The 26,608-nt window shown below is 38.1% G+C and overlaps 1 protein-coding gene across 16 annotated transcripts in view; it reads left to right on the plus strand.

Annotated features, from left to right (window-relative positions):
• PARD3B (par-3 family cell polarity regulator beta) overlaps positions 1-26,608 on the plus strand; it is a 394,367-nt gene that overhangs the window by 219,132 nt on the left and 148,627 nt on the right. For 8 of the 16 annotated variants that reach the window (XM_085585197.1, XM_085585191.1, XM_085585195.1 and 5 more), the window contains 2 exons: positions 4,847-4,867; positions 8,623-8,667. The exons of 2 other annotated variants lie outside the window; for them this stretch is intronic. In XM_085585197.1, the coding sequence (XP_085441323.1) occupies positions 4,847-4,867; positions 8,623-8,667 (66 nt within the window). The remainder of the gene's footprint in view (positions 1-4,846; positions 4,868-8,622; positions 8,668-26,608) is intronic. 6 more of the 16 variants (XM_085585193.1, XM_077785112.2, XM_085585203.1 and 3 more) reach the window with 1 other exon arrangement.

Genomic DNA, 26,608 nt, shown 5'->3' on the forward strand with positions numbered 1-26,608 from the left:
TCTGCTTTCCAGTCATACCTGTTTACAAAATAATAATTGCTATAAACTAATACCTCAGTGAATAGTATGAGATAATAAGGATGGACGTTGAAAAAGTGTTCATTACTGCTAATATTGTGCATCAGTTTGTTGTTGTCACTCTCCAGAGCAAAGCGTGCAGTGAAAGGAACTTGGCACATCCAGCTGTAGGTTACTTGCCAGTGGGGCAGCTGGAGCTGAGTTTATTGACACTTGGTGCAAGTCAGGACTGTTGGCTGGGCAGCTGGACAGGAGCAGAGGGTATGAACCACTGCCACCTGCTTGTTTGGACTGCCATGCCGTGAGTCTTGTGGACTGACACAAGTCATAACTGCCAAATTCACACATAGCATGGACCTGAAAGTAGCATTGCCTGGAGCTGGTGTATTCGAGAGCTCAGTTTCTCTCTAGATGAATTAGTTTTTGCTTGAACCTACTTTAAAAATATAAAATAAAAATCAGTGGCGTATGTTATTGAGTTACTGTTGTAGAAATTAAAAAAAAATAGAAAAAAGTATGTGATGATGATAATGTAGTGATAATGATACGTTTTTTTGGTTTTGCAGAGATGAGCAGAACTTGCCTCATCTGTACAGATGTCCTTGTGCAGAGTGTATGGAGGCAGCGTGACTGGTTCTTTGTTTAAGCATCCATCATTTCCACAGTGATCAAATGCTTCTCAAAATTTACAGCTTCATTCAGAGTAATAGGCTACAGATTAGTTCCATGTCAGCCATAAGTCTTAATGTTCTTCCCTGCTGCTGTGTTGAGATAATGACAGCACTTTCTGGATCACTGGCAGAGTTCATATCCTGTGTCTTTTGGTAGCTTTTTCTTTGCCTGGCCTACTTTTATTTTGAACTGATGGTGATAAACAGAGCACAGCCCCCCTGTTTTCTTCTGCTGATCCTGGCACTTGACACATCCTCTCAGTTGCATATTGTTTTTTTGTTTTTCAGCCGTGGTCATCCATATGTTAGCAAAGTAATGATCCTGCTTATAACTGTGACTTCAAGAATTTAAGTAGAGTCAAACAAAGTCTGACTTGGTACTGACCAGAGTTTCACTACATGCGAAGCTTGGACTTGTGCTTATAGCGTAGTGTTAAAAATAAGCAAAACAAAGTAAAAAATGTTGGAAATAAATCTTGTGTTCTCTCTTCACACTGAACTGGAACACTTTATTTGGAGTTTAACTGCAGATTGAAAATTAAGAAATCAATGGTTTCTAAATAAGTCATTGGAAGGATGATTTTTCCTTGCTTTTAACAACCTTCTATACGCATACATTTTCTCTTGCATTACCACAGTTCTCTGGAGAAGAATTTCTATATAATATTTTGTCAGAATCCATTTTCAATAGTTTGTTCTTTTAACTATATTAAAAAGGTAATTTTTGTAATGTTAATGTGAAATTGTTTTTTAATGTTGCATTAGAAAGTGTAAATCAGTGTGCTCTATGAAAATGAAAGGAAAAAAGGTGTCTTCTTATCTATCTCCAACACCCTTACTTTCCATAAATCTTTATGCACAGCAGTGATTTAAGCTGTGCAAAAATGTACTGTAAAAGCTGCAGCCATGGGAATTGTATGCAAACACATGAAAGTGTGGCTTGTTTTAACCTGAAGCAACATGAAATTGAATCATATGAATATATAGCATTTTTCTCGGGTATCAATTCAAGCAAAGTACTGTGTAGATTTATATTTGGGGATGTCAGTATAATAATCCATGACCACTATCCCAAGGTGCTGCTTAATTCCCTCTTCTTTTTCCCATCAAAGGCAAAACCCCATAAATTTTAATTGATTAAGCTCTATAGCCTGAAGAAATGGATATGTCCTTTACTTGATTTTAAATGTGAGTGAAATATTGTTTGCTGAAACATCATTAGGCATACTTGGAGTCCCTTAACCTTGGGGCATATTTAGTAAAATATCGGGCAGCTTACTTATTTAGGAATAATTAGTAAGTAAACGTGCAAGGTATAAGGTATGGAGTATTCTGCAAGGAAGCCAGTATTTAACTAAATGTTAGTTTCTTTGTTGGTGAAGGGATGCATTCAATTACAGTTCATACTTTTAAAATGCCTCAAAACAAAGGGAAACCAGTGTCCCATATCCAGAAGGATGTGGAAAATACAATCAAGACGCTATTAGCTGCTTCATGGTTTGCTCTGAAGCAGATTATTGTTAATCTGAGTGTAATTTCTGTAAACTGAAATAAATATCTCAAAACACAGGCAAATGAGGACCAGACAAAGCTAATGAAAATCGGTCTTTCAAGCAATGTCTGGATTCAGATACAATTAAAAGAATACATTTGGGAGGTCCCTAGTGAGAGTTATGGTATTAGTGGGACAGAAAGTAGTTTGGTATTTTAAAGTCATTGTTTTGTTAACCATGTTGTATGTATGGAATACATTTATTTGTTTGCTTTGACTTGAAACCAATTTCAGAACTGCATTTAGGAGCCAGTTAGGTTTGTTAGAGCATTAATGAGGAAATGGAGAAGATGGATCAGAATTCTAAGAGTCTTTTCAATGTTACTGGCTTATAACAGTAATTTTAAAATCATCTTTGGAAGAGAAAGATTTTTCAAGAACAAAAATATTATGGGTTCAGGGAAAACTGTATCGCTTATGGCTGTGATTATCTTTGGTATCAAGGGCCAAAAGAGATTTTAACATTATTCTAACTTATGTCATGAGTAGCTTTCTAGTACTGTCAGATTAGATCTATATTTTCTGAGGCGCTCTGCAGAATCAATTTTTACAAATGAACACAAATTCATTTTCATAGGATAAATGACTTTCAAATTTCTTTTTGTGAGATCTGTAAGTCAGGAATGAAACAAAATTGTTTCTTAAGTGATAGGGACACTGTTAACTGAATTGAAATGATGCAGTTTTCTGTATGAAAAGAGAGGCTTTTAACAAGACTAATTTTGTTACTCAGTTTTACACCAAATCAGTGCAGTTGAAGGGACAGTGAGTTGTGGTATAAAGGCAGAAGTGGACAAAAGAGAATTTCAACTGTTTGGACTGTTTTGTAGAAATCTTCTAGGACTCAAGGAAGTTTGTTATGGAGCAGACTGAGAGCATTGTACGAGTTGTGATGGTAACACAGCTGAGAGCATGGTAACACATGCTTGAGGTGGTGTTTTTTTAGGCTGCTTTAGTGTAAGTTTGAGTGGATGTGTTAATGCAGTTAGATTATTAAAGTGTTGGCAGGAGAAAATAGCAATTAAGTTAATGTATAGCTACTACAAGAAAGAAAATAAAGATGATAATGTAGTAACTTTTAAGAAAACTCATATAAATATGTTGTCTAAACTTTGCTTAAATCTGTTCCCTATCAATGTTTTCAATCAGTGAATGACAGATTACATTAGGAACTTGCAGATGAACCCTAGGAATTTGGAAGAAGTGTTAATGACATGTGGAAGATGTGCAGCAGGGGAGTTTTAGCCTAGTGTGGTGTCTCTGCAACAGAGGCGAGAGAGGATTAGAAAAGACAACAAAAGTGTAAAAGAAGCCATGATGGCCTCAATTAACAGTGTAACCTTCAAGAATGAGTAGTTATGGCATTACAAGAAAGTGAAGAAATCTCTATCATACTGGCTGGGAAATTGTAAAACAATGTTTTTTTCTGCCAGGAAAAAAACTTCCATTTAAGGCTAAATGAGCCCAGTGGATGGCCTCAACTGTACTTCTGGTTCTTCAACAAGTAGTAGTAATAGCAAATGCAAGTTAAGCATTTTCATTCTCATGTGCTGACATACAAGATATATCCCTTGGGGATCTTCCCTGAGTACAATTGAATTGAAGTATTAAATCAGTTCTAACAAAATTGTTCTGAAGAATCTAATTAAAGAAAACCTTGTACAAAAGAGAAAAGAATCCAGAATCATGGTTTGGATTTGATTTATTCCTGTCTTTAAATGTGCTGAACAGGGCATCCCAAATGTTGTGTTAAATGTCATTTTGGAAGAGGTTTACCTTTCTTTTTTATTTCCTACTTCATAAGTATAATTTTTTCTTGGCCCTTGTGCAAGCTTTTTGGTAATCTCTGTGCTTTTTAACACTGAAGTGAGCAGAAATCTATGAAGGACTCCTAAATCTTCAAGAGTGAATAGCTGGTGGATATCTAGGTCACCCCAGAACAAATTCTCATATGTGGAAGAAAGGTGAAGAGAGGGAATTACTGAACAAAGATCTTTGAAACCAGTGCAAGTTTACCCTTCCTGATACACGTATTTTGTTGCTACTGTAGATTTTAACCTGTGTCTTTGTACGTAGCACTTCAGGGCAAACCTAGAACAGGAAGCAGCATTTTCTAAGTGGTGGCTGTGAGGCAGCAATTGACACCATTACTTCAAGTGATTTATGCTGCTCCTAGATGGGGAAACGCTTCACCCAGAAAATAAAACCAGCAGGAGAATTATGTCCCTGGCACTATCAGTGACTAAACCTAATTGATGATGCACTGTCTTCATTATGATGAAAGGGCTGAGTAAGGATAGAGTTCACCAGGAAAAAACAGTGACCCATTTGAGGCTTTGCTTTCTTATCATATGTTTATACTATAGAAACTGATGGATTCTGAGAAATGTGGAAGCATAATTTATATATATATTTTTTGGGAATATAGCCCTTGTGAATTGATTAGTGTACAATAAGAAATTTATATTTGGCTTCCTATTAACTAACAAAGATATTTGTTAAGAAACTTGTTTTGTAGGAAATTTTTTTTGTCTTTCAGTGTCCTATATTATTATTCATGATTAATTGTAATTTTAATCCTTGTTTGCTTCTTTTCTGAGCGCAGAACTGCAGCTGGTCTTCAAAGGTACGTGTCAGTTTGTCCAGCAGAAACACATGCAACTTTCACATGTTTAGAAGATTTTTTAGTAGCTCTTAGTGTGCAAAACTGATCCTTCACAAAAGAGTCACTTAAGTTGAATAGCAGAACCTTGTATCTTGTGAATGATAGTAACTCTTCGGTTTGGGGAAAAATTATGCAATGGTTCAGCAATTGAACTGGGAAGAAGGAGGGAAATTGGTTGTGATAATTGGCAGCAGCATTGATTTGTGCTTCTCTAAACCACAGTTTGGATCTAGACTGTTGGCCTGTGTGTAAGCCTGGACTGGATTTGACACAAGCTTTGAGAAGTACAGAAGGTTGTTGTGTACTAAATCATTGGAAGTCATGCAATTCAAATGAAATGGCTACCTTGAGCAGGGCACAGAAATGGCAGTCAAAACATTTATGTGGAAGGACACAAAGGCATGTTGCTTACTTTACTGTTGCTAAACAACTATATTTATTTTCTTGAAGCAAAACAGCACTCCAGAGTATTACTGTAGGAAATACTAAAAGAACTCATGGTATAAAGAGATGGGGTTTCTTACTATCTGTAGTACTTGTTGGCATAGTTAAAAAAAAAAAAAGTATCAATTATTTGCTATCAGCTGGGCAGATTTCTTTGGTTTAGTAATATTCCATCTTTCATAATCTGTGGTCTTGCTAGGCCCCCAAATGTCCATGTTTTTATTAAGTAGCTGCAGAACTTCTTTTATCTTTTATTTCAGCAATTACTTTGGGTACTGACAGTGAATGCATAACTGGTTTCTGTGGTGAAAATATGATTCCTAAATAATAGATGTAACTTTTAAAAAGCTGGTGTGATTTCCATGGATGGACATTAATAACTTCATGAACTAACAAATCCCTGGGGTTCCAGGGACATTTCAAAAGGTGAAGTATTTGATTCACAAGTAAAGGAGAAGTATCTTCTTGTTTGTGAATCTGTTTATTCTCTTGAATGAATCCTTCTCAGATTTTTGTTTGAGTTTTTTCTTTGGAGTCCCAAATTAGGTGGTTTCTATTTTTTTTGAGATGTTATGCATTTAATAATTCTAGCTCAAGAATATACAGTAATTCTAGTGTCTTCATAAAAATATTTACTTGTACATTCCCAAGTGTGATCTTGAGCTGAAATATTTCAGTTATTTGCAAAGTAATTACTTTCTGATGCTGCAATATAACAATAATTAGAATTCTTTTTACTTGAGTTTTAAGAGTACATTATATTCTTTCCTTGTTTAAAATCTTTCAGGTGATTTTCTACAAAGACAGGCCAAAAGTAGTAGAATCTTAGGAAAGAAATTTCCTTCTTGCCTTTTTTCAAATGCCAAGAACTAGGAAAAGACTATTCTTGTCATAACTGAATGTTTGTATCAATTTTGAACAATGTGCAAAGTGTTTTCAAATGGTATTTTGTGGAACAGTATGCCCCATGTACTTCCTAAATGGAATCTTTAGTTACAAAGTTTTCAACCTTGGCATACAAAGTATTTATCTTCTGTTAGCCTATTTCTGGTTTTGGATTGGGAGTTTTTTCTGTTGTATTCTCTTTGTTTCCAGGGGAAACAAGGGAAGCAATGGGATTCTTATCTAATGGACTTTTCTGGGCTACTTCTGTTCAATGTAATGAAAGATGGCCAGCCTAAAAGGCCCTGCCTAAGCGTAATAACCCATGAAATGAAAACTACCCTGTGGATGTGCACACGTGTTTTGCTCAAACCTTGATATAGAACTTTAATATTTGCATTTCCCTGGTTTTGTGCATGTGTGTGCTTAAACTCATAATGCTAACCTTGTATTTTGGTAAGATTATTTTTCATTTTTTAATCATTTTATTCTTCCTTTTTTCCCTCCAGTATTAAAATCTAATTTTTGTGTGTGAAGCTGGTGTGTAAAGTATGATTAAGTTAAATGGATTTATCCCTTTTAATAATGTAAAACTTAGTTTCAGGCAAACCAAGTCATCAGCATAACTTTAAAAAAATACTGTGAACCTTGGGTTTTGTCTTTTTTTTAAAGTTCCTATGTACTGTAACATTACCTGCTTTAAGTAATTATCATATATTATACTGGTTGCCACTAGTGACTGCTATAATTAAGGCTGTGAATCAGTTTCTATTATAATCCTTTGTTTTCACACAATCATAACTTGTCAAAACACTAACCTTTAGGACCAAAGTTTTCCACAGTTGTTTTGTTTAGAGAGAAATTCAGGGGGAGGGAGCAGGAAAAGGAGTTTGATCTATCCATATAGTTAAATCCTTGTCCAGTCATTTTGCATTATAGGATCAAACTGCATAGCAAGGATTTTGATAGTTATCATTTCCAGGGACTAAAAAAAGTTGAGAGATCAAGGAGTGCAGAACATCCTTGTGTTTCAGTTGCACTTCTAATTTTGATTAGTCTCATTGCCATTTGGTTTAGCAGAATCTTTACATAATGCTGCAAGGAGAATTAGTCTTCCTTTATTACCTACATCCCATAAAAACCATACACTATGTCAAGTTGCTGATAATCAAGTGGCAATTAGGTCACAGAAGTAGAGAAGAGATGCAGTGGTCATTTGTGGATTCATGACTCCCATTGTGAATCCCAGTCCTGAATTTGATGTTGATTTTTTGAAAGTAAAAGCTTCCCTAAATGTGAAGTGGGGAGGCAATACAAGAAAATATTTACTGTGATTATTTTCCCAGTAGTAACTCCTAAATGTTAGTAACTACTGTACTGCTCTCTCCTAGGTAGAAAAGAGCAGGTTCTGGCATTATGGCAGATAACCCTCTATGTAAACTTTTTATAGTGACTGCTGTACAGAAGAGCTTTTTTAAGTCTGCATTTATGGAATTTTTGGTATGACTTGACAATTTATTTTCTATAAAGAGATTATGATTTAAGGTGAGTTATAAGGGAGTGCTTGGGCAGGCAGAGTTGAAGGATAAGCTTTCAACCCTAACATTCATTTCCTGTTCTTGTTTTATCATCCCTAACATTACATTTACTGCTGTTTCTTTGCATAGAATTAATTTTAAGAAATAGTGATTGGTTCTTCCCCTCAGCCCTCCAGGAGAGTATTTTAATTAGTTTCTTGAGATATATGACAATAAACTGAAGTTACTGAACAGAACTTCCAATTCCTGTTACATTCAGAATTTGCTCCTCCACTACTGTCTGCAAACTGTCGCTACTACAAGCATCATTCTTTATAAGATGTTGTAAAATACTATAAAGTTACAATCTATAGACAAAGTAAAATATACAAAAAATGCATAAGCCTTTAAAAAGATCAGGGTTTCAGAGACCTTATTATCTGCAGAGATCCCGCGAGTTAGTAAGATGTGTTGCAGATGGGAAGGTTTCCACATCTGGATTCTTTTTACAATTGAGGTCTTTGATCTGAAAATGTTACAACTCTCCTATGCCCTGTGATTTGTCTGGGAAGATGAGTTATTTACAAGTGCAATTGCTCTTCTGACAACTCAGTTTTGAGTGTGTAAGTTCTGAGGTCCTGATCTGTAATCCACAAGGACTGCTGGTAGTCCTTTTATTGGTTTCAGAGGGCTTTGATTCAGATATTTGGACTTTGAAGCACCCCATGTGGATTAGGTAAATAAAGGCGTTTTTTCAGATTATTATAATTTAAAGATTCAGGATACTGTGTCTGAAATAATTTGACAGTGTTTCAAAGGCTTGTGAATTTAAATAAGTTTCTGATCTTTGTGTCTTTTCTTTTCTTTCTCCAGTGGCAGATGAAAGCAAAGTTGGTTTGTTGGCCGGACACAAATCGGGTAAGCTGTCCTCCTATTTTGGAGAAAAAGTCAGCAACTTGAAAGTAGCATGGGCAGTAAATGAAATTAGCTTCCAGAAGCTGTGGTGACAAAGACACTTGCAAATTGAGGCATTACTTTGTAAGCACTGACTCCAAGTTGAACGATGATGAATTAGAGGTTGCTCTTAGCCAGGCAGTGTATGTAGGTGAGTCATACTCAGGAAGAGCTGTAACTTTATTTTTCAGTACAGGTGTTGTAAATTGAAGAAAATGCATTTTAAAATAAGTAGAAGTGCACTCTTCTGGAGTGTAGAGACTTAAACAATACACACTTTGAGAAATACAAGTATTTCTTTGCTTTTTCTTGCTCAGAGTTAGACTTCCATTACCAGGAATACTGAAGACAAAGCTAAAAAATTTTACAGAGTGAAAAAAAAAGTGTTACAGCTTTCCCTTTTGTTGTGCTTGTGCAGGAGAAATAATTTGTTTTTTCTTAAAGTTTTCAGGTGATAATAATAAAAAACATTAATCCATAGTGCTGCAATTCCTCTACCTACTTACTAAATAAGTTCTACCAACCATGCCATGGCATTGTACAACTTGCAGCTGTTGTATTAAAAGAACTTCCAAGGCAATGTCACGTAAGATTGTAATTTTTCATGAGCTGTGGGTAAGCTGACACGACAAACCTTAACCTTCCTAGAAAACTTCAGTTATTTAGCAGTGACTTCTGATGTTAGAAAATCCTGAAGTTTCAGACTGCCCCTTTGTAGCACACTGTACATTGCCCTTTCACACTCCGTGGATAGGTCTAAGCAGCTGAATTCATGCAAAAGAAGGTCAGCTATGAGATTCCTGATTGTTTATGGTATTCATTCTCTGTTCAGCTGGCTGTCCTTCTTTAGTTCTCTGGTGTGGATTTTCCTTATCTCGAGACCTTTTCCTGAACTTAGTAGACAAATTCTTTTTAAATTTTTTGGCATCTTTACTAAGCTTGTGAAGTTCTTGGATTCTCTTTCTGAATCAGGGAATAGTTCATATGTCTTGTAATATTATCACTTCTGGGAAGAAAAAAATTCTTTCAACTTTCTCTTTTGGGAATGTGAAAGCTTCAAAGAAATGATCTTGTCAACTTGAAGAAGCTGAGGGTGTTGCCCTTGAGCTTTTCCCTGTTCAGAAAAATTACTACAAACATTGCAACATCATGCAGTTTACCAAAGATCAATGGAATTCACTGCTATCAAATAATATTGAGGGGTAAGATTATAACTCTTTGGCAGTCAATTGTTTTAGGTACATTAAGGTTTATAATATAATTTTTAGTAGCATTTGATCTTTCTTCTGCACATTGCTGCAGATTCTTGAGAACTGACTTTGAAAAGCTTTCTGTTTGAAGACACCTACAAGTTTTATATGAACATGTGGACCTATGTTTATTGAACTTTGACTTGTTTGCTTTACTTATTCCTCACAGATCTCTTACATATACCTAAGATCTTTTTTCATAAACTAAAATCAGTGGCCAACAGATCACCCAAGGAATGGATACAAAGATTCCTCAAGTTGTTTCTTTTTTTTCCCCTGTAAGAATAAAAGAATTTAGCTAACTTCTGAGATAGTTGGTGTGTAAGCTATTTTTATTGGTCCTATCTTTTTCAAATACTGTTTAAATACCATTGAAAGGCATTTCTCCTGCTCTCTGTTCCATTTCCTAACACTTCGTAAAGAGATATCAAGCTGCAATTTTGGTTTCCACATTTTTCCATTCAAATATTTAATTTAAAGATCTGTTCAAGAACATGGTGTTATTTTTCTCTGGTCCCTTTTTACTCTGTGCTTTCAGGAATTATATGTCATATGTGCAATTGTCTGGCATTAAGTCCCACCACAGAATTTCTGTTTTCACATCATTCATTGTGCTGCCTTCCTGTAGGTACCTTACAAATGTTAAAGGGAGATATTGCAGCTTCTTGTGCTGCGAGCAAACCACAGTTGTTTTCTCATTACAGAATGAAGAGTTTACATCCTATTCTAGACTTCAGGAAACGAAACATATTTCTCTACAGAATTAATTATCACCTACTAACAATCAATGCAATTATCCTATCTCTCCTTCAACATGACTTGCTGTATAAAATACGCAGCTGAGTAATTCTCTCTAGGGAAATACCCTTTCTTTTTCTTCTGGGGCAGTGGCTCTTCAAGCATTTAGTCTCAGCTTTTGGAACAGATACTTTATCCCTCACATATTGGATGTTACTGAGCAGCAGCAGCAGGAGTTAGAGGCATGCATTAATTTCAAAAAGTGTTACCACAATTCTCCATAAGACTGAGACACTAGAAGGATCTGTAGCTCTAGCCCCACCTGTTGTTTTGTGCATTGCACCCACAAGCAGTAATGCCTTTCCCCCCCACCGTACTTAAAGAGTAGGTTTGATTTTTAGGAGTATGTCAGGACATATCCTGAGCTTGTAAGCATGTTCTGTGGAAAGGTGGCTGGAGCTTTGTTCCAAATACATATATGACCCTTAAAAAAATCTGCCTGTAAATTTTGGTTCTCATACCTGGCCTGTATTTCATCCTGCTGGATGGAAGACCCCTGCTGTGCTTACAGGTGCTCTTAGTATTGAAAATACTAAGAATACTATTGAAAATGTTTTCCACAATGCCATCAGCAAATGCACTGGAGTGCTGTACTGAGTGCATGAGTGTGTGTGTGTGTATGTAAGGCAACTTCTCTGAATCCTCTAAGAAAGAATTTGTCTTCTGTAACCTTCCTGCCTTCCTGTGTGCTTGGCAATGGTATGCCAATACCAATGATGAGAATGAGAAGCAGACAAGTGGTGCCTCTGTTGTAAAGCTGAGAAGATCCTTGAAAATTCACAAAGATGAAAAATCAGCAGCTTCAGCTTAGGTTTTCATAAACTTCTAACTTTTTGTAAAAGCAGTTCTAGGACAATTAAGAGACTATCCTGTATAAAGAAGGCAAGACTTGCATATCAAATATAACCTGATTTTTATCAAATAATGAAATTGAGTGCTGATTTTTTTGCAGCCTTTTTTTTTCCCCTAAAATTCTTTTTTTGTGTTCTGATTTACTGCTTAGAACACATTTTAGTATGTATTGACTGTCTGCTGAGGTCTCTGCTGACACAGCTCTTTCAGATGATGCAGTGCTGGAGAAAAGCTGATGAGTCTTTCTGTATGAGCTCTGACATATTAATTAGCAAAATGGTCAAAAAAGCTTTCCTATTTTTATTTTAATGTCACTAGACCATGCTTTTGGCTGGGGTTGTGTTTCAAGACAGTCTTGAGTAAGATCTTATTTTCTTGCTGGCTGCTATGTGAGGAACATGTGACTGGGCTATGGCTTAGTACCAGCAAGGCTGAGTGATAGGGGGTGGTTCTGTTACCAGGCTGAATTTGAATTAATGCTGTGTGGTTAAGCCACAACATATGGCAAGAGATAGGGTTAGGACTTGAGTAGGAAAAGGCCCATTGGGATAATTGGAAGGATGCTTCTGGTCAAGCTCTGCCCCTTACTGTTAATTTTGCTGCCAGTGCAGTTCCCACATGGCTGTTCAGCCTGTAGATAGGGTTGGTGTTCTGGGAAGGAAGGCCTGGAGAGGCAGCCATGCAGCCAAATCCTGCCAGGGCAGCCTGTCCTGGGGCCTGAGTGTCATCACAGCTGTGCTGCCTGATGTGTGGGTGACGGAGTTATGGTTAAACTGCAGTTCAGATGGACAGTGGAGATAGCTTGGAATAATTTAGGTTAAAGGTCTTGGTGTATTTCTGCATCCTTTAAGGCCAGGATGTATTCTGCATTAAGGACATTTTACTGAGGTTTTGTTAAAGCTAAGTGTGAGCTATTGGAACACCAGAAAAATCCAGTGGTTTGTGGATAGTTTTCTAGCACAAGAGGCTTCCTTTTAATCAGGGAATTTGGTGGGGGATAATAGTGGATTTAGGAAAGACTACAGAAAGCTTAGTACATGCTGCTAGGCTTGTTTGAGGCTGGTGCCGTTGTAATAAGTTTCATTTGCAGGTAACACAATTATGTTAAAGAAGTGGATAGGGAAGTACTGTTCTCCTCTCCTTATGCCAGACTTCATAATTTTATTAAATAAGCCTTCTTGCTGTTGTAGATGTCATTAAAAGTCAGCTTTTCAAGGGGAGCATTGGGTTTAGTACTGAGTTCATAAGGATTTATATAGTAACTTGGTCCACAGTAGAAAAGACTCGTGTAAATGACTGAGCTGGCTGACATATGCAGTGAAGTGCCTGTCCAAACAAGGGCCTTGCTACTAACTGAAAGCATGTATCATATGGAATCTGACCCTTCCCTTGGCATTTCAGAGAGGAGAAAATGTTGATCTTAGTCCATTTTATTTCTCTTTGAGAATAAAAATGTAATACTTGGCTGCTTCAATCATTCTTGCAAGTAGACAAGGATTTGTCTACATCACAATCTGCAGTATATCTCAGCAATGCCAGTGTAGCCTGACCTGTGTGTCTTGGCTTGGATACTGGATATAATCAAACTGTGGTGTCACTGGAAGCTGTGCAATGTGATTTTTCCCTTCAGTTCAGCCCATGTGATGCTTGGTGCCATTTCAGTGTGACTGGCACAAAAGCACAAGTACCTTTCTATGATGCTTCAGTTCACTTTATTACCCACAGCTCGTGCCTCTGTAAGCTTTGGATCATTAAGCTGTGGGTTATGTTTGATGTTTTATTGTGGAGAATATTTTTGCAAGGTTTTTCACTCTTCCCCTGTTACATTCAGTTGGACCTCTCATGAATGATTATATTCTTGTGGTAGTGTTGTTGTTTGTGCATTATCATCATCATCAACTTTGATTATGATTCTCCAAGCCAAGTGTTGCTTTGAACTTACAGTTCCAAATAAATTCTCATCTGAGAATATGTATCAGTTCATGCAGCAGCTGAGAAGCAAAAACTAAAGTTCCTTTTTCCTACACTTGTGGAGTGAATGTTTTCTCCTTTAGTTATGTCTGACAAAGTACATTGAATGTATTACATTGATTGTATTATATTGTTGGGGTTTAAAACAATCTCTAGTCCAAAAATTAAAACACTCAGCTTTTGCTGAAGCTCTTGCTGCTGTGGCTTTTTCTTTTCTTCAAGCACAACTTGTTTAGTGAACCTAGGAGGATACATTAACTTAATGCAAATATGGCTTTGCTACCCTTTCAAAATTGACTTAATTTTTTAACATGTGTAATAGTGTTATGTATTATTTTATATGTTGTTATAGCTATCGTCATTGGTTAGAGCTGGGAGGGAATGGAGAGCCTTGATTAATGTTGCTAGTTGCACAAAAATTGTATATTTGTGCATGAGAAGTTTGCTTTGAGACTGACTCAGGAAGAGGAAGGCTGGACACTTACAGTCCTGTGATTCAAACCATTATTCTAAATGAACAAAACTTCCTGTATTGTTGAGGTTTAGTGAAAAACAACCTGTAAGTCAAAATCTCTTCTGAATGTCAGGCTGGGGGACTTTACAGTCCCCCATGCCTTCCTGGTCTATGTGGCTGTTAAACAGCTCTCAGATAACGTAGTTAGATGGTTCTCCTCTGTGGAAGGAAACAAGCACCCATTTTTACTCTTGAGAAAAATAATTTTATACTTCAGTAACTCACCAGCTGTAACTATTTCTTTGACAGCTTTCTTTCCTTTTTGGTTTTTTTTAAGACTTTATTAGCTGTGTGATGATGATTAGCTGTGCCCCCTTTTTTGTTAGGTCTTGAGAAAGTCATCTGTAGATAAAAATCCCTCACTTGAGGGGGATATTTGATGTTATGATGTTGATCTAAAAGCTTGCTGCTGCTGAAAAAGCAATCTTGGGCACCATGCCTCCTATCTGCAGCTGCCCTGGTTCCATTATTCCAGTCTTTATTCCAGTCGCACAGCTTAGCTGGTGAGATGGTTAAGAAAACTAAACCAGCCAAAAATTGAAACAAGAAGGACAAAAATGAATAGTGCTGAGATTATCTCCTTAAACCACCCATCTGAGAGACAAGCTTACATGCCAGTAGAGTGGAAGTTCAGCAAGCAGATGGATGTGAGAACTGTGAGGCAGCTGTCCACTAAATCACCATATCTACCATGTCAAACTATATCCTTATTAAATTCAAATGCCAAACTTGCATTGATTTTTTAAGATTTTTTTTTTTTTTAACACTGTTTTACTTGCCGTGAACAAAACCATTTTCTCAGTGGCAGGACCAGGAAATAAAAAGTGGCAGTAAACCTCAGCAAACTGAACAAGAGCATCCCTGCTGTCTCATCCTTAGAATGTAAGAATCTTTTCTAAATTCACTTGTTCACTTTGATTTTATGAATGCTTTGTGTTCTGTGACTCTTAGTGTGCTTTGTATTAAGATACAACAGAGCAGTGCCCGTTGATCTTCCTTTGAATTACAGTTATTAAAGTGACTAGATCTGATCTGCTGAGAACAATAACAAGCTTGAAGGAGAAACCTGTTTTCCCTCTATGTTCTTGTGTGGGATTTAGGATCTAGAGCAAAACTGAATTTAGACAAACAGCAATGAAGATGCAAATTCAAGGGTCTTTAATTGACTTTTTACAAAGTAGCATGTTGACTGAATATTTTCCTGTTATCCCACAATAGCCTTGTATTTATAAAGGCCAAGCCACATGTTTCTGCCCCCCTTCTCTCTATGCCAGCATTATTATTCCTGTAATTCCATGATGAGCTGTTGTGGGAAGCTAACCTAGCAGAAAAATAATTCTACAAAAAAGAGTAGTATTCTTCTGGTTTAGTGAAGGGAGCAAGAAAAAAAGAAGTTCAGGAGAAGAGAAGAATTATTTTGTAACTGACATTTTTTGATCCTGGGATCAGCCTAAGCTGAAGAAGTTGACTGGGGTGGAGGGGGCAGGCAGACACATCTGAGGGAGAAAGTGTGGATGAAAGAAGATTTGCGGATCTTCAGAGATGTCTTTGTGCTGAAGGAAAGGAAGTGGGGGAGCAAGTTTGAGTCTCTTTTATTGTCCTGAGGACTAAACTGAAAGTGAGTTTCTGAGAGGTTTGCTTAATGGCCAGTGAAAATTGTTATTGTGTATTTTTGACTGTGTGATGTTACCTGTTCTTATTGTACTATTGTCTCTTAGTTTTCTTTGGGCTGCTGTGCTCTGGGTCTGGTCCTGTCCTAAGGAGTGAGAGAAGATTGTGCAGTCCTCTAAAGCAGCTGAGTCTGACAAGCAGGGAGAAGCTTTTGTAAGGGCCAGATGCAGTGAGCAGGCAGCTCGGACAGAAAGAACACTTTTCCTTAAAAATAACAGGGACTAGGTACCCTAGCCTAGGTGGGGTTTCTTTCAGTCCAGCTGATCACAGAAAGCTGCTGAACCAGAGAACAAATGGTACTGTAAAAGCCTAAGTTAAGCAGAAGTATTTATTTCACACAGAAATAAATGATGATTTTCTGTACTGTGAAAGGGTAGTAAACCAACCCCTGGCTTCAACAGGAAAGCCCTTTTCGTGTTCTCACTTTAAGAGCAATAGTGTATGTACATCTACTGAGAAAGTGTTATACAACTTGGACTTCTCTGTGAAGGAAGCTTGTGCCCTGAAAGGGGACCAAAGTAAGATATATCCATTTGACAAGCATGAAATAAAACTTAAAAGTTCCTGCGGGTAGGAACTTTAGACAGTACTCCTGTGAATGTATAGCTAGGGAACTGCCTGCTAAAGCAGTGACATGAGTTATTAGAGCAAGATGCCAAAGAGGGATTCTTTGTATGAGGAATGCCTTATTTTTAAATGTGGGTAAGCTTCAAGTGCATAACAGAAAGGACAGCTTTTTCCCAGAGGAGACGGCCTGATCTGGCAGATATACAAACTACAGTGTTCTAAAATAAACAATAGTGGTGAAAGATTTACTTCTTTTCGATCACATCTCAGTAATATGGGAATTATATACTACTCGGTATGAATCATTGGCATCTGAGGGTTGCAAACTAGCAGCCTTTTTTCCTTGAGGAATATTCTTTCCTCTGGGATCAGAGAAAAGGATAGGAACATTGTTTAGTGGGACTTGGGAAGTTTCAAGCTCAGCAGCTGCCCAGTGTTACAGCTCCATTTTGATACGGAAGTCAGAAGAGTGATTGGGAAGAAAAATTGGACACACAGGTATCTTAATGCATTAATACTAATTCTACATTTTTACTTTTTTTTTTTCCTCCTCTTTAATTTCCTGAAGTGATTCTGGGCATATTGTATTAACTGAGGCTCTGATGTTCACATTCCATAGTTGCCACTTCTCCCCATGGTCAGTATTGCTGAATATTGCTCTGTGCAGAATTCAATGGAGCAGGTCAAGAGTGCATTAAAATCCCCAGAATGTGTAAGCAGTGTAAAATGAAATATAGTGTACACTTTTAATAGTTGTGATGAATCCATCCACTCAACATGAGGCCTGCTGGTATTTGAAGTAAATGGCCATGTGTCTGTGGTAAATCCATTGTGTGCCAGCCTGCAGTGGGCTGGAGGAGTAATGTGCCTGCAGAGCTCTGTCTGTTGTGCACTGAAATTCCCTCTCTAGGAAAGAGCGTGGTGCTGGCAGGAGTTACCAGCTGTGGGCTGTTTGGGGCATGCATTCTCTCCCTGAGACCTGGCAGCATGTTCCACTGTGACTGTCTGTGCTGAGCCTGCCACATTTCTTGTCTTTGCTGAAAGTTTCTGCTCTGAGTTGGAGCTTCCTGCTGCCTTGTGTTCCAGGTTGTTTCTGACTCATACGAGCGTAAGAGAGCTTGTAAATATGGTGGATGTGTCTGGAGGAGGAGTGCAGAAATAAAGCTATCTGTGAAAGAAAAAGCAGTGTAACTGTGTTAGTGCAGAATTTCACACAGGGTCATAGATACTGCAGTTCTCCAAATGTCGTTAAGACAGGACATCTTGGTATCTCAGGATCCTGGAATATCACATGCAGAAAGAATTGTTACTAAATTTTAAGTACTGGAGATGGCAAAAACCAAGAAAACTGGCATTAGGCCTAAGCATAGGTTAAGCAACAGTATACTTGAAATTCGAAGAATGTAAATAAATCAGTGCTTTTTTATTAAAACTGTGAAGATTCAAAGGAAGGCACAATAGCCAGCAAAGCAAGTTTAATGTTTAAAATCCTAGGGGCCTCTTGCTGTATGTTGATCTTGAAAGTAGAGAGCTTCTCTGGTGATGGTGCCTGAACAGATGGCTCATGAAAGTGCCTACATGACTGATAGTAAGCTGGTTTCCATCATGGAACTCCTTCCATGGCCCTAAAAAGAAAGCTGAGAACAACAAGTGAATCCATCGTGTCTCCTGCCTTTTTAGGGCTCTGTAAAGCTCTTCAGTCATTGGTCCTTTAGCTGTTGACAACCAGACTGCATCCATTTCAGAAAGCAAAACAAATTCCCTCAGCCTGTGTCCTCTGTAATTGAGGAGAAAGTGATGATGTGATTCTAACACCCCTGCATAATATTTACCACCCTCTGCAGTTAGAGCTGGAGTCACAGCCTTCCTGTCAGTCTTTTTTCTGACTCTTGGTTTCATGTTCCTTTAAGCAATACCTGTGCTTTTTTCAAGATTTGTGGTGAATGATCTGCAGATATTCAGGGAAGACCTTGAGTATTAGGTGCTGAAAGCTGGCTGTGATCAGTGTTGGCAGCTACTGTGATTCTTTCAGTTGCTTGTTGCGACCAAGGGACCAGCAGCCACTGCTGAATGCCTCATTTTATTAATCCTTTCCCTCCAGGAGCTGTTTTTTTTGCTGGGCATGATATTCAGTGCTGGCAGTGGGTATCCTGAAGTCACTGGTGCCAAGGAGTTAATGAATTTGGAAAACTTCCCAGATAATACATCTGGCCCTCTAACTTGTATTTTGGATCATGAAGTATGAGATGTAGAAAGAAGAGCATTGAACTAAATGAGCTCCTGGCTGAAAACAGGAAGGGTACACTTTTCTTTTTTTAAATTAGTTGACTCAAAGTTAAAAATTATGTAGTCCCAAAGAAGATTTAACTGTTGTGTGTTTGGGATTTTGGTTATGTGGTTAGTTTGCTTGTTTATATTTTAAAATAAATTTGTTATACTGTGTATTTGCCAGTTGCATTATCTTCTGAGGCATGTTTAATTCTCCAGTTTGAATGAGTCTTTGCCTTCATTTTTTATTTTGAAATCCCATCATGTTGCCATGTCAATAAAAAGGATTTTGAAGCTAATTGATATTTCTAGTCTAGCTCTCTTGTACAACGTTTGCTTCCTATAACATTTAAAATAAGCCTTTATTATAGAAAAAGGGTTGCTGGTACTATTTATTAGTATACATTTTTATGTAATAAAAGATGTGCAGTGAAATATTGTTCAGAAATTAACTTTGAAGAAAAGAATTACATTGTTATTTGTATATCTCATAAAACAGCATTATTTTTAGTGGATCTTTCAATACAGCAATGCTACTTAGCACTTACTTACAGAGCACTCCAAAAGGACCAATATCATCCCTAATTAAGTGTCTGATAAGCCTAAGAGCAGAGCAGGAGAGTTTTTCTGTATATAGCAGTGACAAACCAAATGGAAAGCATATTGTAGAAGAGTAGAAGGCACTTCCTTGAGATGCCATTGACTATCAACAGGTAGTTTCCCTTTGCCTCAGGCAGTGGCACCATGCTACCATTTCAGAACCTATCTCCTTTTGTGCCTACCAATTTTTCTGCCTAATGTCTTAATAGATGAAATTTTGCATATGCTTTTGTTTAGTCTTGCATGGGTGATGTTGTTTCTCATGGTTCTCTTTTGCCTACAGGTAACAAGCATAATGATTGGTACCTGAACTCTGTGAATGCACAGAAGATCCCTGTTGACATGAGAAACTTATTTATGTTTGCTTGGGAATTTTTAAAGAAATGAAAATGCCTCTTCTTTCCCTCCATACCTCCCTCCCCCAGGTAGTGTGACATCTATACTGAGGCTGATCTGTACCTGAATCCTGCCCTTTTTGATTATTCACCTTCAGTTGTGAAAATTCTTTCCTTAATCCTTCCCCCATCTTCGAGCTGGTTCTTTTATCTAAAAGCAGCTTTGTGGATTGAATATCTGTCTGTGAGGAGAGTACATCTGCAAGGTTCACCTGCAGGGTCTGAAGGACAGGGGGAGCATGCCAGGCATAATCAAGATCCAGGAACTGCAGCTGCAGAGCATTTTTCAGTAGACCTTCTCCTGTTCTAGAGTTGCTCAGTTCACTGAAGGGGATAGGAAAGAAACATTCATCCAGTGTGACCAGTGGGCTCTGGGCAAAGCAAAGAATTCCATGGAGAGAGTCAGACTAAGTTCTACAGTTTGCCCAGTTTCAAAATGCTAGTTTCCTTAGAGCCATAATAGCAGCAAGATCCTGACTCTGCTGCACTGGCAGCTTAAATAGGGACTGTGGCCCTTCCAGTGCTAGCGTCAGGACCTGGCAAACAGAGGAACAGAACACAACTAGCACTTGGTGCTAGAGTTCTGCATCCATTACTGAAGGGTGATTGCACATACAAAGATTGAAAATAAAAACCTCTATTACCTTGCTATGGCAGTTTTCAAGTGTTTCTGTGTGGAAGGTCCAGACCAGAGAATCTGGCATTGATTTGTTTGGGTCTTTCATGTAATTACAATTTTTGTTGCTATCTGCAGTTGGCATAAATTCCTGTGTTCAAAAAAGGAATTGTAGTTTCGGTTGCTGGTTGTAATGCTGCTGTTGACAAACAGAGATGTTATAAAAGAGAAATTCAATATAGTGTAGTTCATCAGATGGCTCTTTTTTTATTGCTTTATAATCTTCTCGGATGCCTAATTTTGAAAGCAAAATTACTAAATTGTTTGATCGAAGCTTCTGGAGTTTAATTCCTTTTTAAAAAATAGCACAGTAGTTTAATTTTAAAGGTACCAAAAATGAGCATTACATGAAGAACTAAATTTTGCCAGTAGTTGCATGGAATAACTCATTGCTTATGACTAATATGTCCATCACAAAATAGCTGTGAAGAATAATTCTCAGTCCGAGTTTAGACTGAAAGAGCAAACACATTAAAGAAAAAACATATGAGAGAAAACAATTTATTGCAGTCATTCTTTTTCTGCCATTCTGTAGGAAATATGGATAATTCATTAAGTCTCAGAAAAAAGCCTTTGCTGTCCTTTACTTAGGTTTGGTTTTCTGTTCTCTTTCCATGTACAGAGTATGGGTGTAGAGTGCAGTAGCTGCTATGTTATCACCTGTTAAGTGTCATGCCTGACACATCCCATTACAGGTTCTGTGGAACTGGAGCTGTTTGAAGTAAAACTTTCCATTCAAGTGTCAATTGAAGCATGGGATTTATTTGCTTTTTCTTTGACAGAGATTGTTCTTTTACTGTCTCCTAAAATAAATCTGATACTTGTTTTTGTTTAGGAGAGGAAAAGGCAAGAATATATAGCTAGAGGCCCAGAAGATGGGAAGCTACTAGGGGAGGTGGAGGGGAGCTAGAAAAGGGTGCTGGGCATGGGGCAAAAAGGGAGATTGGGCAGGTCAGTAGGTGAGAAGATGCAGTGTGGGAAAGGGTGACATAACTGAGAGAGAGGGGGAGACCAGCTTGTGTTAATCTAGGATAGTGGGGAAGAAAAAGGTGGCAACTAGCTGTACAGTACAGAAAACGCTTTTTTCAGGTACAAACAAAACCAGCCAAACAACAAAACCCCCAAAAAACAAAACAACCAAAAAAAAGTGACAACCAAAAATCCCCCCCACCAGCACCCCACGTGTAGAAAAATTTATACAAAAACTCTGCTACTAAGAAGAATGTAAGTTTGAAGGCTTGGGAACCTGAATCTTCATCTTCCTGTTTCAGTTCCTTGTCTCTGAGACACAGGTTGTGCATGTTTGTCTTAAAATGACATCATTAGTGTTCATTGAAAAACCCTTGCTACTAAGGCTTTGATAAAGAGGCATGAATGCTGTTTACTGCTGTCAGATATCAAAATCTGTGCAGAGGGGGGAGGGGAGTTTCTCTATATGTGGAAGAAAATACTAGATCTTTCCTGAAAGAAACTAAATAAATAAATAAATAAATAAATAAATGTAAATAAAATTATCATGTTATATTTGGGACATAAAATGAAAGTCTATTAGAACGTGCACACAGAGAGAGAGAAATTGGGCACCTTTGCTTTAGCATTTTTCAAGCCTAAGCACTTTACTTTGCAATTTTAATAGTACTCTTTTAAGGTCATTTTTTGTATATGATTTTAATACATAGTCTGTTGCTTTAACTACTTTCATTAAAATTTGATGAGCCTTTTCAGAAAATCAGATGAGAAAACGCAAATAAATTATGCATTTTATTTAGTATGTAGTAGATACAGTATTACTGTATGTGTAAACAAATAAAAATGTTTATTAATATAACAAACACTATGCTGAGAGATCATGCTGTAGTCTATAAACCACATAGGCTATAAAGAATCACTTTAAGTAGCTAGTGCTGGATCAAACCTCTGGATTTGGAACAATGCAGACTGATAGTATAAAAAGATTCATTATCTTGGCTATTATAAATAAAGAGAGGTGTGTCTTGAATTATGAGGCACGAGATTGAATCTGAAGACCTTAAAACATTCATTTTCTGAGAGCAAGTACTTAATATTTTATAAAATTCCACAGACTCTCTGCTCGCTTAGTTTTGCTTTTTCTACCCTTCTTTCCCTCCTGGCAGAGCTCACCAGTAATCTTAAAATTCTGACCTGAGCACTCACCAGTCAGCACAGTGCTGTGTCAGTGATTAGCTTACCTGTCTTTTTACTGCTCCTTCACCCTATGAGATGCCAAAGCAACAGAGAAAGTATATGTAGTAGTGAATGTTATCAGTGGTGAAAGATGTGGGCATATGCTTGATTTCTTCAAGCCAAGTAATGTGTCCATTTAACTTCTGTTCAATGAGTAAACCCCAGCATCATAGGAGAGAACTTCCTAGCACCACTTGTGCAGATAAACAAAACCTTGTTTTCGTGGTGGTTTGGGGGTATTTTAGGCAAGTTTTGGGGAAATTCTGACATTCGTCTGTGTATGTTGTACTTCATGTCAAGTCTAGATAGAGGAACTTTCTCACCTACAGTAAAAAATGGTAAAATGATCAAAATGTAGAGTGAACTCTGCCCTTCTTTGTTGGAGCAGTTTCTCACCTTGCACCTGTTTATTTCAGTGTTCCTCAGACCTCACTGACAACATCTGTCTGCAACAACTCTGAAAGGAGTTATCCTTTCAGGCCTTATATAACTGGACATTAAAAGCCCCACCTCTTTCTTTCTATCTTTGATCTTGTTACAGCAAATGCTTTATGATTCAAATTGAAAGAAGGAAAATTAGACATTTTAAATAAGTTTTTATAGGTAAAGAAGCAGAAACAATAATTCTTCTCCAAGTTTAATGATGAGTGATGTTTACAATGCATGAAGAGTCTTCACTTACACTATAATTTGCATTAGCAGAACAGAGTGCCCGTTTCAGTAGTGATTTTTAGAAAAGGGGAGCCAGGAATAACTCCTGTAGTAAATACCAACTATTAACAATCAGAAGGCAAACAATACTAGAATGACTAATACTGAAATATACTTTTGCAATTAGAGCTTTCATGTGTTTGTTACCTTTAGTAAGGAATTGTTCTTAAACTTCAAATAGAATTTCTTAGTACCTTTATATAAATCAATTGCCCTGCAGTTTTCAGTTAAGCAATTTAATTGCTTAATCAGACTAAGAACCTAGTGATTAAAATTTAACAGTCACGTGATATCAGGCAATATCAATATTAGTTTTTACTCGGGGTAGCTGGTTTAGATCAAACTTAATGAAATAGAAAGTGTGTTTGTAATTTGATTTAGCATGCAGGAATGTCATCTAAGTCTTCTCTAGAGTTAAGAGTACAGACACTGAAGAGTGACCTAGCAATAAGACTGTATTAAAGCTGACACAAAACACCAACTCCAAATCAGAGAGCTTCTGTGCTAGAACTGCTTTGAGGGTTGTTAGATTTTTAATTATGTTGAAAAAAATTAACCCATTCTGTGAAGAGCATCCATGCAAGAAGGAACCATTCTCTCAGAACTGACTTGAAATACAGAAAGGACAAAAACATTTTAAGAGAACATAGTGAAATTTTGTGCAGAGATCTATAGTCTTGCCACTCAAAAGTGAGCCAGTATTGCAGGAATATGGGAAGTCTTGATCAGAAATTATCAAAGGTACTAAATATCAATTCTCTTTTGAGTTGGTATAACACCAAGTATAGTGGAATTTTGGCCCATGGTTCTGTGTGTTTTCATAATGCAGGCAATGAGGAATTGATAGAAGTGGGAAGGAGCAGCATTATTTTTTGTGGTGGTGGTGGGGATGTTATTCTTCTGGACACCTTTCATCTGTAACACATCCCAGGAAGTTAACGATAATACTGAATCAGACAAAAAGTCTGCATGGCCTCTGTCCTCTTTCTGATAGTATCAAATGCTAATGCCCAATGAGAAATACAGAAATATGACAAGTTTATCTTACTTTCCTCCAAGAGCTCTTTTGCCTTCAGATATTCAAGGACTTAAAGATGGAAGGCAAGAATATCTTATTTTTATCTGATAATCTTCAACAGATCTTGTTTCTCTTGAGTTTTCTTACTTCCCTTTTAGCATATGTAAACTCTTAGTATCCACAACAACAGAAAAAAATATTCATATAAATGTTTATCAGGGTTGTTGTTTGAAGGGAAATGATGACTGATTACCCATTTCTTTCTTTCACTCTTTCAGCAGGATCTGAACCCAAGTAGTAGCTTTCAGCTCCTTCCTGGGGGACTGCTTTTACACATGGGGGCCAATTAAGCATATGGTATAACAGCCATTACATTTTTTAGTCTAATAACATTAGCCTCAGTGTTTCAAAATCTGATTTTAACTTTTTGCTCTGAAGTAAACTCCATAGTATATTTCACTTTTCAATGAGAGGGTTGATATACTGTGAAGCTGTAGAAGCAGCTCTGAAGAAGAGGCTGTCAAACTGCTCTGATTAACCATGTGCTAATATGCATGAAGTTTTAAGAATTGTGTTAATACTTTAGTGATTGATTGCCATACTCAGCCACAGTATGGCTTGTTCTGCATTATCTTTTTGAGGATATGGAATATGGCATGCATTATTCAGATTAACCAGTTTTCCCTCTGAATGTGGAGAAAATGTTTGTCCACAGTCAAAACACTAAAGAAGGTGAATATATTTGATGAAAAATAGGATACAGGGCAGAATACAGATGCAAGTGTTCACTCTTGATGCACAAGAAAAAATTAGCATAATCATATGGTTGTTCATAAACCTATGGGTCCAGATGAGATCCATCCCAGGGTGATGAGGGAGCTGGTGGGTGAGCTTGGGAAGCCACTCTCCATCATTTACCAACAGTCCTGGCTCACTGGTGAGGTTCCAGAGGACTGGAAGCTGGCCAATGTGACACCCATTCACAAAAGGGGTGGGAAGGAGGATCCTGGTAGCTCTAGGGCAGTTAGCCTGACCTCAGTACCTGGTAAGGTGATGGAACAGTTTATGTTGAGTGTCATCATGCAGCACTTACAGGATGGCCAGGCTGTCAGACCCAGGCGGTACGGGTTTAGGAGGGGTAGGCTGTGTTTGATCAACCTGATGTTTTTTCATGACCAGGTGACCTGCCTGGTGGATGTAGGAAAGGCTGTGGATGTTGTCTGTTTGGACTTCAGCAAGGCCTTTGACACTCCCACAGCACAGTCCTGGTAAAGCTGGCAGCACAAGGCTTTGCTGGGTTAGGAACTGGCTGGATGACCAGGCCAGAGAGTGCTGGTGAACGGTGCTGCATCCAGCTGGGGCCAGTCACCAGTGGTGTCCCTCAGAGGTCTGTGCTGGGGCCAGGTCTGTTCAATATTTTTATTGACAACATGGTATTGAGTCTTTCATTAGTAAATTTGCAGATGACACTAAGCTGGGAGCATGTGTCGATCTGTTGGAAGGTAGGAGGGGTCTGCAGACAGACTGGAACAGTTGGATGGATGGGCAGAGTCCAGTAGGATGAAGTTTAATGAGTCTGAGTGCCAAGTCCTGCATTTTGGCCACAATAAACCCCTGCAGCATTACAGGCTGGGGTCAGTGTGGCTGGACAGTGCCCAGGCAGAAAAGGACCTGGGGGTACTGGTGTACAGCTGGCTGAACATGAGCCAGCAGTGTGCCCTGGTGGCCAAAAGGCCAAAGGTTCCCGGCCTGTGTCAGGAATGGTGTGGCCAGCAGGAGCAGGGAGGTCATTCTCCCCCTGTGCTTGGCACTGGTGAGACCACACCTGCAGTGCTGTGTCCAGTTCTGGGCCCCTCAGTTTAGGAAGGACATTGAGACATTTGAGTGTGTCCAGAGGAGGACAGCTAGGTTGGTGAGGGGCTTGGAACACAAACCCTGTGAGGAACGACTGAGGGAGCTGGGGGTGTTCAGCCTGGAGAAAAGGAGACTCAGGGGTGACCTTGTCCTCCCTGAAAGGTGGCTGTAGTCAGGTTGGTGTCTTTCTCCAGGCAGCAACCGACAGAACCAGAGGACACAGTCTTAAGCTGTGCCAAGGCAAATATACATTGGATATTAGGAAGAAGTTTTTCACAGAAACAGTGATAAAGTACTGGAATGGCCTGCCTGGGGGGGTGGTGGAGTCACCATCCTGGGATGTGTTTAAAAAAAGATTGGATATGGCACTTGATGCCATGGTTTAGTTGAGGTGTCAGGGCTGGGTTGGACTTATGATATTGAAGTCGCTTCCAACCCAGTGATTCTGTGTGTGATAGATGATAAAAGCTTTTTTACATAAGGGAATCGCTGAACAGGAGAGCTCTTTTCTTACTCATTTGGTCAACTTGAAAAAGCTAACTGCAGCATTAGCCA

This window comes from Lonchura striata, chromosome 7, assembly GCF_050655825.1.
Source record: "Lonchura striata isolate lonStrDom1 chromosome 7, ASM5065582v1, whole genome shotgun sequence".
Taxonomy (NCBI): Eukaryota; Metazoa; Chordata; class Aves; order Passeriformes; family Estrildidae; genus Lonchura; species Lonchura striata.